This window comes from Arachis hypogaea, chromosome 16 (genome assembly GCF_003086295.3).
Source record: "Arachis hypogaea cultivar Tifrunner chromosome 16, arahy.Tifrunner.gnm2.J5K5, whole genome shotgun sequence".
NCBI lineage: Eukaryota > Viridiplantae > Streptophyta > Magnoliopsida > Fabales > Fabaceae > Arachis > Arachis hypogaea.
The window spans coordinates 10028167-10048227 of NC_092051.1; the positions used below are offsets into that span (position 1 = coordinate 10028167).

The following is a 20061-nucleotide window of genomic DNA, read 5'->3' on the forward strand; positions in this document are numbered from 1 at the left end:
TGAATGAGTTAAATTAAAGTAAATTATTTACTGAAAGATATATATATATATATATATTGATAACAAACTTAACAACTTGGTGGTTGTGAGTATTATGTTTTTTCTTGATGAGGGGGTTCGAACCCCAACTTCAATTTTATTTATGTGTAATATACATTCTTATATATGTTATAGACATATGATTTGATCCCATTAACTTGTCAATTTTTAAAAAAAAAAAATCTAAAGCTAAAGTACAAAAATATATTTATGGATATTTTACTTTTTTAACTAAAAAATATAATATTTTTTGCCATATTTTTTTAAAATTCTAAGTTAAATATGAATATTGATTTTTGAAATAGAATAAATATATTTTAAATTTTTTGTATCTAAAAATAATATTCTATCAATGTTAGAATTATTTAGATGGATAAGTAATAGTGAATATAGAATTATTTTAGATAGAATTAAGTACATTTTTTTATTGAAAATATAAATTTAAAAATATTATATTCAATTTTCAATAGTCAACCTCTCATGGAACCATTGTATATTCAAAATATTTTTGAAAAAATGAAATAATTTTAGGTATATAATTTTTTGTAAAAATTTAATTAATTCAATATATTTATTGTCATTGATTAAAAAAAGTAAATTGAAATGACAATTTAATATTTTTAAACTCTTAAAATATTATTTATTTATTTTTTCTAGCATTCTTTATCATCCAATGATCACATTAATATAATATAATTTAATAAAAATTATTTATCATTATTTGATTGAATAAAAATTTTATTTTATCTGAAAATTTTAGGATTTTTCAACCTCAAGATCATCCATGTTAAATTATTAAGAAATATAACTGAGAGCGCAGAAGCGTCCCTTCATTTGAGAGCATGATTGAGATCAGAGAGCTTGACTCTTGCGTTTCTTTGATCTTCGTCAACCAAAACTTCTACATCTCTGGTAGGGCTGAATCACAACTCCATTGTGGAAAAAGAGTTACGGAGGTGAGTTTGATGTGTTAGAGACCAAAATCCTGAAGTCATTATTTATATTTGAGTGTGACACTCATTAAACCCTAAAACTCAAATAAAATAGTATCTTTGGTTATAATCTCATTTATCCAAATCAAAAATAATAATGACTTATTTAATTCAATATTTATGACAATAAATGAGATCACCGTTATATAAGTCATTTAATGTGAAATTACTTTATTTGCGATTATAATTAATATATGTATTGCCCATAAATATATTAAGAAACAAGTGTAATAACCCGTACCATGCACGTGATAAAACTGAAATTTTAATTTTAAATTATTCTATTAAAATTAATTTGAATTGTAATAATTTAATTAATAAATAAATAATATGATGTGCATTATTCGTGTTTCTTTAAATATAGTATTAAATGTATTAACTCGAATGTAGCTATTAAGTGTATAAAAATTATGTTTGAATTATGAATTCTCTAAATGAAATTATTCCATTTAAAATATTTAAATTATGATTTCAATCATAAATTACAATTATAATTTAAAATTTTTTTTGATATAATATTACATTTTTTTCTTCATTTTGCTATTAATATGTTGATATTGTAAGTCTAAATTACAGTATTTTACTTAATCTTGACTGAAAAAGAAAATAGTTACGTATTTTTATCATTTAATTTATTTAATACACAATGTGCTAACACTAACGATATTTTTAAAAAAAATATATTGATAAAAATAGATATAATATAATTACAAATATAACATAAATAAATAAAATATATAAATAAATGCGAAACCAATATGTTTACCAATGCCTTTGTTAAATTTTATAAATTAGAGAATAAATTATGTATTTGGTTGCTTGGTGATCACATAGATGATCAAGTAATTGGATTGTAAATTGATCTCATAGTGTATATCTTATTTTTTTCTCATTTTTGAATGAAAGCGAGAATTAAGGGAGTAAGTAGTAATATATAAAGAAAAAAAATTTGCATCACAACACATAATTATAACCTAAAGAAATATTCATATTAAAATTTTACATACTGCAAATCATGAAGATCAATCATAATGTACTGGTCACTTCTCTCTATTTTTGACCATGATATGCGTTTTTATTTTCTAATCAAGAATCTAATAACATCTAATTGAACAAAAAAATGAATTAAAAGTACCAAATTAAGGACAAATGAGTGAATAATATAAGAAATTATAACTTTAAACGTGTATAAAATAAAAAGAATCTACTGATTTATTTTATATTAAACGATAAAACTAACAATAGTATATTAATAAAAGGATATACCTTTAAAAAAAGTCACAATACAATTTCAAATATTTTCATAAATAAACTGTTAAAATTTTTGTTATCGATAAAATGATGCTATTATACAATTTTTTGGCAAAACTTAAAATCAAAAGGAAAATAATTTTGTGTGGATTAATATAAATTAATTACGTATCAAATAAGTAGAATCGTTCATTTGTTTGTTTCAATATATCAGCATGAGCAAGCAAATTAAAATGATTATCCAGAATTTTACGATCATCGACCAAATGTACTATACCTGACTCCATCTTAAAAGATATTTTGCACGTGTGTACAATCAGAAGATATATTTCGCTTGATTTCTCGATCTCAAAATTTGAGAAGACGTAGACTTTCCTTTCTACCAATTCATTCTCAAATATTTTTGTCAAATAATTCTTGATTGAACATTGAATTTTATCGTATTGCAAAACAAATTAAATATAAAAGCTATTAGCATTTACAAAGCTATTAAAAAGAATTGTCTTTGACATGATTGAACAATGAATTTTATCGTATTGCAAAATAAATTAAATATAAAAACTATTAGCATTTACAAAGCTATTAAAAAGAATTGTCTTTGACTTGTGAAATGGTGTACTTATAAAATTAACTTAAAATATGAACTACAAATATTTATCAGAATTTAATTTTGATGCACTGACAGTGTAAAGTAGTTTTACACGTGTATTCAATTACGTAATGATACATCAATAAAAATAAATACATTTCACATTGACCGCGTGAATGGTCATCCAAAAGAACGGATGTGATTGCACGACTATGTAAAACGCTTTACACTGTCAGTGCATCAAAATTAAACTCTATTTATAAATTGAACTTAGCATTACTTGAAAAAATCTAGTAAATGAATCAATGAATCTTATCATCTATTAGAACTATTTCTATGTAAACCGTCTTATTCTTGTCAAACTTGAATGGAATTTTTTATAGCCTTATAATTCTTGTCTTTATTTTTCATACCTTCTCTTCGTATAATATACTATAAGTGATACTATTAATAGGATCGTAGTCAATAATCATTAGGTATGGGAAAAAATAGAATAAAGACTATGTAAAAATTATAAATTTTTTAAATAATAAACATGAAAGAAAATTTACTGCTTATTATATATACTAATAGTTTAAAGATAATTTTACTATAGTTATAATAAATTTAGTTATTACTCTAAATAAATAAAATAAATAATATATTTAAAAATTAAAGAAAAAAAGATTAGTGGTAGTCATGTTTAGAATGTTCCCATGTTTTTTTTTTTCATTTTATGTCATGTAATAATAAATATAATAATAAATATATCATGTAATGGAAAAATAACAAACTATATATATATATATATATATATGAGTAATTCTTCGCATACAAGCGATTAAAGCTTGTAAACTTTACAAGTTCAATTAAAACAAACGCTCAAAACGCGCTTCGAACCATTCTTCTTCCTCTTCGTCTTCTCCTTCTTCTTTTCTTTCGTTTCTTGCCTTCTCTTTCTCCTTCTTCTTCTTCTTGTTGCACGTTCTTCTTCTTTTCTTTCATTTCTGCATGTTCTTCTTCCTCGTCTTCCTCTTCTTCTTCATTTACGTTCTTTTCTCTCTGTTTTCTCTTTTTTTTTTCGATTTTTCATGGTGAAATCGTTTTTGAAGAAGAAGAAGCATCAGAAGATAAGGAGGAGAAAGAGTTCTGAATTATGCATAAGATGTACTTCAACGAATTTTGGGTGTATTTCTTTAAATTCTTTGGATGTATTTTCTGTAATCGTTTGGGTATATTTCTATAATCGTTTGGGTGAATTCCTGTAACTGTTTGGGTGTATTTCTGTAATCCTTTGGGTGTATTTCTGTAATCATTTTGGGTGTACTTCTGTAATCGTTTGGGTATATTTCTGAAGTTTCATTATCTTCAAAAGGATTACAAAAATACACCCAAAGGATTACGAAAAATACACCCAAAATTCGTTGCATAATTCAGAACTCTTTCTCTTTCTCCTCATCTTCTGCTGTTTCTTCTTCTTCAAAACGATTTCAAAGCTTGATTTCAGAAACCATGAAAATTGAAAAAAAAAAACGAAGAAGAAGAAGAAGAGGAAGAGGAAGAGGAAGAGGAAGAGGAAGAAGAAGAAGAAGAAGAAGAAGAAGAAGAAGACGAAGAGAAAGAGGAGAAGAAGACGAAAAGGAAGAGGAAGAAGAAGAAGAACCGTTCTGGTAGCGCCTTGAAAATAGAAACGTTGAATAACGCATTAAAAGGCCTAGTAACTTATAAGACTTGTAAGTCAAAAAGACTTGTATGTGTAGCACTCCTCATATATATATATTGCTATATAGGGAGTCAATGCACAAAGATATGTTATCGTAATAAAATATCATACTATGAATAATAATAAATATATTACTCTAAATTTGAAATATAATAATAAATATGTCATGTAATGGAAAAATAACAAACTATATATATATTTATTGCTATATAGGGAGTCAATGCACAAAGATATGTTATCGTAATAAAATATCATACTATGAATAATTATATTTGTCAAGTAAATTTATTCATACTCTATATCTATTATATTATTTTATGTAAAATTAAAATCTACTCTTCTAATTTAATATTATATATATATATTTGCTTCTTACATTGTCTAAAATTAAATTGGGATTATGTCTAAAGACTTAACATGGTAAATAGAATATAATTAATATCTAATATTTTAATAATTAAAAACCTAAAATAAGTTAATAGATAATAATAATTAATACCTAAAATATCATATATATATATATATATATATATATTTATTTTTGATATTGTCCAAAATTAAATTGAAATTATGTTCAAAGTCTTAATACCGTAATTGATATATAATTAATACTTAAAATTTTAATAAGTAAATACCTAAAATAAGTTAATTAAATAACAATAATTAATACCTAAATTATTGAAAAAGAAATTTTAATAAATGTGAGGAATAAAAATAAAAAAATTAATAAATAATATTAGTGTTTAAATGAAAGAGTTGATAAAGAATAATAATTATAAGTAAAAATAGTATTTTTATTTTGAAAAAAAATATGAGAAATTGTTTAATAATCTGTGCCATGTATATGATAATAAATTGTTCAATAATTCATACTATGTACATGATAAGTTTGAAATTATAATTTTAAATTATTTTATTAAAATTAATTTAAATTGTAGTAATTGCGTTTATTTTTTCTTAATCTAGTGTTATGTGTATCAACTCTAATATAATTATTAATCGTTTTTGTTAATCTACTTTTTTTTCTCTAAATTTATGATTTAAAATAACAATTATAAATATTAATAATTAAACAAATTATTATATTATAATTATTTACGTTTTATTCCCAAAATTGAAAACATACTATTTCTTTTTTATTTATACTACCAGTATATATTAATCGATTAGTCAATGATTTTTTTATTCGTAGGATATATTTATTTATTTTGTTTAAATAATTTTAAATCTTTCCTTATTTAAGTACACATATATCAAGTCACATATATTAATTATTTTTTGATTTTTTGATTATAAATAATTTTTTTAGCCTACAATTAATACCATCGTATGCGTAATAATATTCATAAATCATACTAATTTCCATATTTATTTATATGTATATATATATCAATTGTTTAGTTAATAATTTTTTTATTTTTATAATATATTTATTATTTTAAATAATTCTAAATACTTCTTTATGTAGTATATATATATATATATATATTGTATGTAAATATATTTAAATCGTATATATTAATTAATTTTTTTATCATAATTAAATTTTTTTGAGTCTACAATCATTCAATAATTTTTTTATTTTTTATTATTAATGTCATCGTATGTGTACTTTTTATAAATTATAATAATTTCTTTATTTATCTATACATATATATTAATTTTGTTAAATAATTCTAAATATTTGTTTATATATATATATATATATATATTAATTATACATATAAAAATTTAAGTCACATGCTAATTATTTTTTTGTTATGATTATTTATATATATATATGATTATTTTTTATTCTACAATCAAGTAATAATTTTTTATTTTTTATATCCATGCATATTCCTCAATCCATTTTCATATGTATGATTAACAATTTTTTTTAAATGGTGATATTTTAATTTTTTCTTTCACGTATTTTTATATATTAGCAAGAAAGCAAAATCACGTATTGTGACTCTTTTTTCTTTTTCGTGCCTTAATTTTAATTAATCAATCTTGTGTCCAAAACAGATGTTAGTTAATCTTAATTAAACTTTTAATCATTCTAATTTATTGATGAATTACATTTCTCTTAATAATTGCATTACTAATCTGAAATACAAAAAAAAGGTGATACATATATCAAAAAAGAAAACAAACTTAAAAAAATCATATTAAAAATTTAAAAAATAACATATCCATAAAGAATAGTCATAATATATAAATGGAAACAACAATTTAAATTTCTCTAAAACTAATTTAATCAACTACCAATATTAGAATTAAATTATTTAAATAATATTTAATCTATTCTATTCTAATCCTTAGATACGTATAGATTAGAGTCATTCTCGTAACAACCAACCGAAATAACATCATAAGATTGAATACTTAGAATCGGTACAAATTTAGACTATCTTTTTGTTAAAATTGTCAAATTAAATTGACTTTTATTCTCTTCAATGGCATTGCATTAATGCACCAAAAGACCGGTAGTTTTTCAAAAAATACAATATGTTATAAAATTATTTTTAATACAAAAAGCTTAAGAGAAAAAAATTTAAATATAGTACCAATCTTTGAATTGCATCTTCAAGGTTGGCATGAATTTTTCAAAATTGAACTTAAATTGAGAAAATTAGATCTCATTATATGCTCCACTTCAAATATTTTTGGACAAACGTAGATGGGATATGACTTGAACTTGACTTACAAAGCTCCTTAGAAACAATTACCCAATCAAAAAAGAATAACAGATTAGAAAAAAAATGCTTTGATTCTTAGATTTAGACTCACTAACCACAAAGAAACACTATATGTAGCCTTTAGTAGTACAAAAATAATTATAAAAATTAATTATTGCAATATCAATTTACCACTATGAAGTTAGTATCATATTTATAGCAATTAGAATTATAAATTTATGTTTAACTTTTTATATAATTATAATTAAGATATTTTTTAAATCAGTATAATTATGCATTATTCATTAAATGCGAATTGTAATATAATTCTAATAAAGATATTTTTAAAATAAATTTAGAAGAGAGAATAGTGCCTTTATTTTGAAAAGAAAATAAATTCATGAGAAATTGACACCTTACTTTTATTAGTTGGGAAAAATCCAATTTTAGAATATTAAGTAGATTATTTTATATAATTATAATAAAGATATTTTTCTAAATTGGTATAATTATGCATTATTCGTTAAATGCTAATGTAATATAATTATAATAAAGATATTTTTCTAAAAATAATTTTAGAAGAGAGAATAGTGCTTTCATTACACGAGAATAGCACTTTTTAAAAATAAAGATATTTTTCTAAATTAGTATAATCATGCATTATTTATTAAATGCTAATTGTAATATAATTATAATAAAGATATTTTTCTAAAAATAAATTTAGAAGAGAGAAGAGTGCTTTAATTACATGAAAATAGTACTTTCTAAAAATAAAGATATGTTCATAAATTAGTATAATTATGTATTATTCATTAAATATTAATTATAATATAATTATAATAAATATATTTTTTATAAAATAATTTAGAATAGAGAATAGGAAAGTTCATTTTGGAGGGAAAATGGAGTCATGAGAGATCGACACGTCACCTTCATTAGTTGGGAGAAAACCCAGTTTTAGTATATTAAGTAGATAATAATTTCCTAACAATCTTCTACTTGGACTATACATATATATTTTCCTGAGATAATCAAATCTTATAAATTTTATGCACACATCTGAATGTTATTTTCCTTATTACTTTAATAATCTGGTCTGTCTCATATATTAGTTATGAAATTACCACAGCTTTTATCACATTAGTGTCGCAACGAAACTACAATGATCGCCATACTAAAATACTCAACCATATAGATCAAATTTATATGAGAAAATTCAAAAATTACATGCAAAAATGATCTCATGTATGCCTATTTTCAACTGGTCCAACTTGAATAAAAATTTTATTTTATCCGATGACAGACTCAGATGAAACTGCAACGGCAATGCTTGGGCTTATAGCGACGGCAACTAAGTGATAAGTCTGTAGAAGAAGAAGAGAAGAACTTAACAGACTCACAATGAGAGAGAGAGAGAGAGAGAGAGAGAGAGAGAGAGAGAGAGAGAGAGAGAGAGAGAGAGAGAGAGAGAGAGAGAGAGAGAGAGAGAGAGAGAGAGAGAGAGAGAGAGAGAAGGGACTCGACAGGAGAAAGATGGCGACGGACTCAACAGCAATGGTAACGGGATAAGCAGCGATGGCGACATGAGCTGTGAAAGAAGATGAGAGTTATGAAGGGGTAGACGCGATGGGCTCAGCAACGACGATGACGAGAGTTATGAGGTTTCTTTTCAATATAATTAAAAGACAATTAGTAAGACATTCATCTTTAATTTTGTTTCTGAGTTATTCTTCACAATATTCATAACTAAATAAATTCTCAGTTGAAACAGAAAAAATTAATACCAAACAAATCAAGAAGGACGGTCACAAGAAGAAAAAGAATCCACTTTATGAAATTTGAAAGATTTTATTTAAGTAAAAAGTATTAGTAATAATATCTTTTTAAAAAAATTTTAATATTATTACTTACTTTTTAGTTTTTAGATATTAGAAATCATTAATATTTAGGTTGGACTAGACTTTTATTTATACTAGACTAAATACTAAATAAATTTTTTAAAAAATTAAATCATACTTAATGACTTATTACTATTAATTTTTTTTTAAAAAAAGTTGGGGTCCGAGACCTCCACTCGCTCTCCGATATATTCGTGCTTGATTTTATGTATTATCCCGTATAGAGTACGGGAACATACACTAGTTAATGGTACAAAAACCAAATACGAGGTTACTATGGTAATATATAATGTTGTAATCTATAAGTAATAATTTTTCGTTTAGATCTATGTTTTGATTATTATACTTTTATTATTCTTAGTAGCTATGATTTATATAAAAAATTACTTTATTTTTTTGTAAAATTTAAAATATATTAATCTCATACTAATAATATATTACTTTTTAAACATTCTGATATTCATAACAATAGTAGAGCTGGTTCAAGTAACAAATAGAATGGTAATAACATTGGTGAATATAAACTATTATTTTTTAAAAGCTTTAATTCATATTTAGTAAAACTTCAATTATTTCTAATATAATATATTACATATATCTATAATGCAGTGTATTATGATTAAGAATTATTCACTTAATAAATTTATACTATTAATTTAATGTTTGAATTATTTTTATTATGATACTATTTTAATGTATTCTAAGTTTTTATCATGTATTTATAATTTTGATGATAATCATTTTTAGAAGAAATATTAATTTTATTTTTTAATTTTTTTGGCCCATATAATATTAAATTATTTATATTAAAAAATTTAAATAATTTAAAAAATATTATTTATATGTTAATAATATATTTTTTAGATATTTAAGTATTAGAATTGGTCTAAATAATATATCGAATGATAATAAGTTAATAACTGTAAGATCCCTAAATCTAATGTTAAAGGTAGCATTTGTTTTTGAGATACTGAGACGAAAATTGGAGAAGTAAAATTCAATATTATATTTACTGGTTTAAAGATTAGTATTAAAATTTCAGTCTTCGTCTCTAAAATTTCAGTATTTTAGGTAGCGTTTGGTGGAGAGACAGAGACGAAAAGACTGAGACTAAGAGATAGAAACTAAGAGATAGAGATTGAAATAAATCTCAGTATTCTGTTTGGTGCAAAATAGAAAACAGAAATTGAAATAAAAATGAAACTCTAATTTAATTTGCACAAAGGATAAAATTGAAATTAATTAATTAAAATGAGGGTATTTTAGGTATAAAATGTTATTAAAGTTTTAGTCTCCATCTCTAAAAATTTTAGTCCCCTGTGTCTTTACTTTTTGGAGGTACTGAAATACTGAAATTTTTGATATAGAGACAGAAATTTTAGTAAGTCTCTGAACTAACAAACATGATACTGAGTCTCAATCTCTCAGTCTCTGTCTCAGTACCTCAAAACAAACGCTACCTTAATATCTCCAAAAGATAGGAACATATGAGACTGAAATTTTATATGACAACAGAGACTAAAATTTTAATAACACATTTTATTCCTAAAATGCCTTTAATTATCACACCTCTCACACTTTCTTCTTCTTTCACTCCCTCTTTCAACACACGGTCACTCATCATCATCATCATCATCACCACCATCATCATCATCATCATCATCATCATCGCTAGCCTCCATCTAGCACCTTTCCTTCATAGCCAACCACCCCTCCACTGAGAACCAGGGACGCACAGAACCAGCGTGGTGTAGCTCAGGAGTCTGTATCACCATCAAAGAGCCCTAACGGAAGACACTGTCTTATCGCTGCCGTCAGGACCACCACAATCTCGTGGTCGTGTGTTGCAACTTTTGTGGCCTCATCGTCGACAGCTCAGTCAAGAAAAAGTAGCCAGCGACTTGCCCAGGTTCGTGCGTCATTGTCATCTCTTGCCCTTGCTATTGCTGTTTTTTCTTGTCGACGTCGCCATCTCGCCTCCTGTGGCTGCTCCTCGATGTGGTTAGTGATTGTGAGTCCTTGTTCCCTCTTTTCTAATTTTCTCATTCACAATTTCTTGCCTTCTTCATCCAATTAATTAATTTGCCAATTTGCTATAATTTTAATAATAAAGTTGATTTAGGTTTTAAAATTTTGATAAGCTAATTAATGTTCTATTTTGCTATTGTTGTGATTGTAATTATAAAGTTGATTTAGGTGTAGTTATTATTGTGATTGTTGCTGGTTTGCTGTAATTATTACTGTTGGTGTTGATTTTTTGTGGGCTTCCTCATCGTCGGAGGTGAAGTCGATGCCAAGGAGGAGAGTGGCACCGACGAGATGGGGTGATATGATGGAGAACCACTGAAATTCGAAAATGAGAAAGGCGAAAGTAGGGCTGACAATATATACCCTACCTGCGCGTACTCAATCCAGACCAACCCGTTCGGATAGGGTTGTCTATCCGACCCGTTCCGGGTAGGGTGATGCAAATTTGCCTGCGGGTAGGGTAGGGTACGGGTTTAGGAAATACCCTACCCTACCCCACCCGAACCCTTAATATATTATATAATATATATGTAAAAGTTATGTATGTAGTGAAGAAAGTGAGTCTTGTACTCACAATCTTCTTATAAAAACTTGAAATAATCACTAAGTTAGTTGATGATCATATTATTTGTAATTTTATGTTGGATTTTTTTAATATTTTATTATTTTTAATTTGAACTTAGTTTTTTATTTTCTATTTTATTAATATATATGAAATTCGGAATGGTTGAATTTTATATTTATTTAAAAAAAATTTTGTTTTTGCAAGTAGGGTAGGGTTTAGAACTTTAGGGTGCAGGTCGAGTAGGGTTAGGGTTGAGAGATTCTCAATCCGTAGGTAGGGTAGAGTAGAGTTTTAAGAAAGTTTTCAACTCGCGAGTAAGATTAGGATAGAATCTAAACCCTGCCTTATCCTACCCATTGCCAGCCCTAAACGAAAGAGATGGAGAAGGAAAAAAAAAAGAGAAACTAGGATTCTGTTCTTTTTTTTTTGTATTTTTTATTTAAAATAATAAAAGTAATTTAGTCATTTTATATATTTCGGTCTCTATTTTTATTTCAAATCAAATAGGATATTAAAACATAATTCAATTTTATCCATTTTACACCAAACGCAATACAAAAATTTATTTCAATTTCAATCTCCTAATTTTTATTTTTCAGTAAGAATTTCTCTTTCAAACACTACCAAAGGGCTTTCCTTTTATTCATCCTTTTCATCTTCACTTGAGAGCCTTAGGCCTAGGTTGCGTGCCACATTCTCGTTAGTGATTAGTAATCCTTGTTTAACAAAAAAAAAAAAAAATTTAACCATACTCAAATTATTTATAACACTAGCTTAATTAGCTGTTTCCTTAATTTTCAAGATTATTAACAAAAAATGATTGACTTTAAGCCATCTCTTATTAGCATCGACCAGTATTATTATTCTGGTACTCAATTATCAAGATACATCTTCGTTAATTTCTTTTAATTATTTTGACTCGGTATAATGCAATTATTACAATAATATGTATCTAGCTATATAAATCAGATTATTATGGAGTATGTACTTAATATGGAAGGATAGTAGATTGATGCCTAGTTCTTGATTTAGTAATGAATCTCTTACTCTTAATTTCTTGTACCTCATTCTTTATTAATTCGATGATTGAATTTTAATGTGCATGTAGTAAACGATAGTAGTTAATATATAATTATTCAATCAAATTATAAATATATTAAAAATTAGTCTCTAATTAACCATTTTATATACAAATACATATTTTGCATTTTATAAAACATTCTTTTATATTGCTGTAAATAAATTTGATTATCCTAGTAACTTAATTATTTAGTTTTTTATTTTTTAAAATTTAAAATTTAAAATTTTATTTCGTTAAAGATGATTAAACCAATAAATTAAAACAGAAATTACAAGTTACATTGAATTAATTTAAATTATATTTTAAATTATAATAGTTTAGAAAAAAGAATTTTACTAACAATTTTGCAAACACTATTGAGTAACTAGAAACAATAATTAAGCAACCAAAATAAGATGTGAGCGAATCTAAAACAATTAAACATAAATTTACTGTTAATAAAAAAAATCAAAATAAATTTCTTTTTTTTACAACTAACAAAAAATAGAACTCAATTTAAAAGATTTTTTTTTATCTAATGAGTAAATATTCTGCACCTCTACGTTATCTCCTATGATAATGTTTTTCAGTGGGATAAGGGTAGGAACATGGCCAAGCACTTGAAACTTGCCATGAACCTTGAAATCATACCAAGGAGTCCCAAAAATAATAAACTCTTGATTTTCACGATCAAGGTAGGCCATACAACTAGGTAACTGAGATATGGTTATGGAATACTGGAAGATGGGAGTCCAAGATTCTCCAACTTCATATCTTTTCATCATCCATATTGAGATAAGCAGTTCATCAAAATACATGAAGCAAAGAGAACCCCTAAATTTTAATATGGTGCCTTTACCTTGACTCTTGGGCGTGTAAGAGAAGAATTGGAACTGCTCTGTGTCAAAATCGAAAGCCCATATTGAGTAATTTCTATCAACATCTCTACAAATCCAATGAAGTGCCCCATTAAAATAGGTAGGATGTTTGAACACATGTGTCAAATACTTGGGATAATCTACCTCAATATTTATCCATGTCGATGTTCCAACTGTGTGCATTTCAACAACCATCCGATGATCATGTTTAAAGATATGGATTCTCATTACCTTGTATTGGTTTGTTTTTGGGTGAAAACCAAAACACCAAGATATTTGCTCGCAGGGTGTCAAGATTGGAGGTTGTTTTGGAAGTCTTATGAACACACCTGTTATTGGGTTGCAAACAAATGAAAAGTCACCTTCCTTTGAAGAACTCATGAAAAAAAGACCATTACAAGAACGCACATGAAGAGGAACTCTTCTACTCTGAATTGATTTGGGATTAGGGAGAAAAATCTCAAATTTAGGATCAAGTTTTATACTGCTACTATTATTGGGTTTCAGGACTTCAAACAAATTGAGGCAGAATAGATTATTTCTCTTTTCATGCCATTCAATTCGGTCATATTCAACAAGATGAAAGATTCTTGAATTCCAGCGTCGGATCATCATAGTAGGAGGTGTATAAGTAAAGAGTAACTTAGCAAAATTTGTATCAGAAATGAATGTGTTCCAATGCTTGCAAACACATCTACAAATAAGAACAGATTTTATGGGAAGTCTGATAAAGATGTCAGTAATTATATCGACCGGAAGATTGGCAAAACAAGACCTTCGTATTTGAGATTTCCTGACAATTAAGTATAAAATAATTTAGAGAAAGAGAAAGGAAAAATTCTCGGTATTATTTTGTGTTACTCCATAGAAAAACAAAATATAACTTACCTCACCCGTCGTGCAAAGAAGCATTGGAAGAGAGATTTGATCAATTTTTCCATCACTCTCACGTGGCAATGATTGTTGGGAGAAGACAAACACCTGATGATTGAAGCAAGTAAAGTTGATGCTTTCAAGGAGAGTTTATTGATTTCTATAACAACTATGCTAGTTGAATGTAAAAATCAGTTACAAAGTACGAATATAATTTATAAAAAAACTTTTAAATAAATTTTTAAAAAAACCACAAACAATACGATTCTTAGGCTGCTTCGATTTTTTAGGAAGTAATTCAAACTTCAAATCAAATTACTTAATTTTGACTTTATTTTTAGATTTAATTATTATATAAACCTTTTAAATTTTAAATTTTTTCTTTAAAATATAAAACTAACATGAGTTAATACAAGACTAAATAAAAGTAAAAAAAAAAAATTCAAGTTTACTCATTTTATGTTTTATAAATATAGATATATAATGCATGAAATAAATGAAACAGCTTAATGATAATAACTTAAATCTACTATAAAGTGATAAGGGTATAATAGATACTGTATGCAATAATTAAAAAAAAAAAAGGTTAAGAGTGATATGGGTTGTTACAAAATAGTTATGCATTTAGGTATAGTTTCCTTACGCTCCATCTCGACCTATATATATAATCATCATCAAGTCTAATATAAAATCCAATCTTTTAATTAAATTAAAAATATGTTAAATTAAATTAAATATCATAACGAGTAAAAACTAAAAAGTATAAACTAACCTAAACTAAAATTAAATACCATAGCAAGTGAAAAAATATATAGACTAACCTGAGGCTCACCAGAAAACATGTTAAATAGGGTTGTTATGCTTGCTTGGATTTTCAAGGAAGTACCGGTTATGCCAAGAAGTGGTGCAATGGGTAGTAATTTGGATAAAGAAAATTGAGGGCGGGTTACTGAAGCTAAATAATAGGGAATATGCGTGAAGGTGGGTGTAAAATAATAGGAAAAGTTGTTGAGGAATGTGTATGGATTTGTTGCAATTGGTTTTTGTTTATGGATAAATTATTATCTTTGTTTACAAATATTCAAAATGCTAGGAAAGATATTCATAATAAAAATGAAATTTATCTTATACCATTATATATACTCATGAAAAATAAGATTATTTTGATAAAATTATGTATACTCTAGAAAAATATTAAAATTTTTTAAAGGATCTAAATATTTTTGTTCATAGTTCAATTAAGTTCTATTTTGTCACAAAAAAAAAATTAAATTTTATTTTATAAACTTTACATATTTAATTTTAATTTGAGTTATTCTGATGCAATACTTTATTTAAACTTTTAGTATTTCTTTCGAAAAAATAAATTCATTTTTTTTTGAGTTTATCTGTTCTTTGTGAATGCTACCATTGACTTTTAGTATTCTTTTCAATTCAGTTCAGAATTTGTTCAAATGATTGCACCGTTCTTCCTCTTGTTATTCTTATCGAAGTTCTTAAATTCAAAATTCTTTCTTAGAATTACAACTTGATTCCCTACCAACCTTGCTGTTGTTTTTATTCAAATTCTTTTTATTATGTACTTAAAGTATCTTTTAAGGTTTTTGATAAAATATTTTATCCTTAGCCTAACTAATTTTTCATTTTATAAATCTTACATAATCTAGTTTGACTTGAATTTGTTTTAATATAACGCAATATTTACGTTTTTACTAATTCTTTTGAATTTTGTAACAATTTCTCGGTTCTCCTCTATGATTTTTATTGAAGTTCTTTGAAATCAAAATTCTTTTCTATTTGCATTTTAATTTTTTTTCTGGCACACTTTATGACTTTTGACCATCCTTATTAGTTGGTGACTCGAACCATTCCTTCATATTCTTGTAAACTTTGTGCTCCTCTGATTTGATTTCAGTTTATTTTAATCTAATTTATCACTATCCTTTTCTTGTCTCTTTTAGAGTTTTTAGATTCAATATTTCTCATTAAGATGCGAAATGATTCTTTCTAGAGCATTTCTTTGTGCCTGTACATTGTTGCCTAGCTGCGACCTTACGTCTCCTTCCAAATTTATGCGAATCTTATCTTTGTTGTTTATTTTTTTCCTTCTCAAAATTTGTATCGCTTTGAACATACTCGCGCTTATCCCAATGTCACGCGTGGTCCCTAGAGATAGAAGCTGATGCGTTAGCTCTTCAGGGAATGTCTGGTGAATAAGGAGGTGAACCTTATAAGTTTGAGAAGCCGTAAGTTAGGACACGAGTTCGGCAAAGAAATGCCATTAAGAGGATGCTCGATTTTTCAGTAGCTCAATGCTTGTAGGATGACGACTCGCGATAAATAATAAGATCGATTGATTAGACTGCTACTTGATGATGAGTGAGTTTAAAATCTTGATTGAGTTTGTTGGAAGTCAAAGTTAACAGTTGAACGTAGATAAATATGAGAATTCGAAAGGGATAGAAGTTGAGGAGCTTTTTCATGTAAGATAAAAGGTTGGAAATGATGTTGGATATTCGAATGATTTTAGAATAGAGTGATAAGCAAGTTTGGAAGCAGTAAAATTTTTTATTTGTTAAACGAATAAGAGTGAGTAACACCACCCATATTATCTTAACACAAATCCATTGAGCTTATTTTGAGATTTTTGTACCTCGTTATGTCCTCTTTTTTCTGTTTTACCATAAGTTAAAACTATGAAACTTTTTATATCTAAATAAATTTTTAGAACGAAAATCTTTATAAAGTGGAGAGAATGTATGACCCAGAACTTTTAAAAAATCTTATTAAGAGCTAATTTAAATTAATTATTCATTAAAAGACTTTATTTTTAAAAATTATTTTATTAAAAATAATTCAATCAAGTTTCGATAATTAAATTAAAAATTTTATTTAATTTTATAATTATTAGATAATTTTTTATATTTAAATTATAAAATTTAGTAGTTATAAAATAATAAAAATTTTATATAATTTAATTTAAATAATTAAAATAATTGATTGAAAATTAATTAATAAATTATTGATAAATAATAACATTTTAAAAATAATTTTAAAAATTAAATTAAATTTTAAATTAATACTTTATACCCTAATTTAATTAAAACAAGTGTAATTACCCGTGCCATGCACGTGATAAAATTGAAATTATAATTTTAAATTGTTGTGTTAAAATTAATTTCAATTATAATAATTTAACTAATAAAAAAATAACTTGTATGCATTGTTTTTCTTTTCTTAATATAGTGTTAATTTTTTTTTTACCAAAAATATGAAAATTCGAACTCGCAACCTCTTAGATGAATATGTGGAGTTTATGCCATTTGAGCTATTACTCATTGGCTTAATATAGTGTTAATTGTATTAACTATAAAATAGTTATTTAATCTACTTTTTTTAATAAATCAGACATATATACTCAATATGACCATAAATAATCTAGTAATACTTAAATCCACCAACAAAGTTTTATATGTTGGTTTACTGTGAAGTAAGAACATATCAAAATCAACTCAAAATGAAAAACAAATTAATAGAGAATACTAATGCAAAAAGTTCTGTAATAAACAATAAATAATTTAAACCTACTGAATAACAATTTCATGTTATTCCTTGATACTTGCAAAATATATACTTGAAACAACACTGTATCAATGTTAGTATATAAAATTATATGATTAACGTAATTATAAAATTGTTTATTAGGAGAATAAAATAATACGAATTTTTATGATAATTTTAATATTCTCAAACTATTAATGTACAATAAGAATTCATCAATTAGCGCCTAGAATTTCTAAATTTTTTTAATTGATAGTAATAAGTTTTAATAAATAAATAAATTTAGTAAGACATTTTGTTATTACCTTTTCATTATAGGCTCTCAAAAACTTCTCTATATACCACATTCATCGTGCAGTTATCTTCCAAGTGCCCATGATCTTGCAACAGCACTCACATACCATCTTTACTCGTTACCCTTGATAACGCAACATACAATTGACTATGGGTGAAAACTGGCTTTAGAAGGTAAATTCCAACTTTCGATAGAGTTTGTCTCTCGGACTTATTTATTGTCATTGCAAATGACATGATAATTGGGAATTGTCTTCTTTGAAACCTGACCGGTAATGTTTCATTATTTGGAATTAGATTCAGTCTTGGGATAAGAACAATACTCCCAACTTTGTTACCAGTTAAAATCTTGCATTCTATCACATGATTTCCCATTTTTCTAACTTGCATCCTCGTTCCATTGCACAAACCATTAGTCTGGTCTATATTCCGCAGCAACATAATAGGAGCGCCAACCTTCAGAACCAACTTGTGTGGTGGTAGACCTAAATAATTTATTCCATTTAGAATCTCCGGCGAGAAAGCATCTAACTCAAATTCCATATTTTTCTCCTCAACACACACAGAGTCTGAAGTTAAGTAGACTCTTTCTTGTCCAGGTAACTCTGCAGTCATCTTGTTGTTGACATCAGTGACACAATCCAGAGTTGGTGCAAGAATTGCTCTATCCTTGAAATAATTTTCAACGGATAAATTGGATAACATATCTGGATACACAAAATCAATGAGGTCATCCAAAGCTATCTCAGAGTTCTTAACCAAAATGTCAAATGGTATATGAACAATCGATTCATTATCTATTGTATCACCAGCCAAACCATCACCAATTTTGAGTAGCCATTCTGCAAAATCTCTGAGTTCTTGTATGTTGTTATTTTCACTTAGTGACAATCTCATGTTTTTTGTAAGTTTCAAAACCTTACAGTTATGCCATAAATATGAAGAATTAATAGAAAACTGAATTATATCTTGCCTTGAGCCTCTGGAAATCACAGGTAAAATTTGTCTAAAATCTCCTCCAAGAACAACAACTTTACCTCCAAATTGCAAATGAGCATTATACGAATCTGAGCACCTTAAGATGTCTCTGAGGCATTTGTCTAAAGTTTCGTAACAATACTTACTTATCATTGGAGCTTCATCCCATATGATTAATTTGGACTTGGATATTAACCTTGCAAGAGGACTTCCCTGTTTAATGCTACACAAAGAATCTTCATTTATTGTCAAATGAATTTTAAACCTTGAATGTGCAGTTCTTCCATTAGGCAACAGAAGTGCAGCAATCCCACTCGAAGCAACATTTAAAACTATACCTCCTTTAGACCTAATCGAGCATGATATAGTTAACCATAAGAATATTTTTCCACAACCACCTTGACCGTATAAGAAGAAAAGTCCACCTATATTACCGCTAACAGCACTAATTATTTGATCGTATGCAAATTTCTGCTCATCAGTTAGTCTTTCTAAATACCCACCTAGTTCATTCGCAAGAGCATTAACGTCAAAGTTCAACTCTTCCATTATAATTCTGTCTTCTAAGCTGGACACTAAATTTTCTGAAGGATATGGCATTCCACAATATTCTTTCAATGACTTGTCATTTGATTGGAGCAAATCTTCAATTTTTGCAAGTGCAATATCTTTTATTTGAACTTCTGACAT

The 20061-nt window shown here is 26.1% G+C and overlaps 1 protein-coding gene across 1 annotated transcript; it reads right to left on the reverse strand.

Moving 5' to 3' along the window:
- Nucleotides 1–18492: 18492 nt before the first annotated feature.
- Nucleotides 18493–20061, reverse strand: LOC112756601 (uncharacterized). The gene has a single exon (XM_025805219.1). It carries the CDS (start codon nt 20059–20061, stop codon nt 18493–18495), a length of 1569 nt encoding a protein of 522 aa, XP_025661004.1.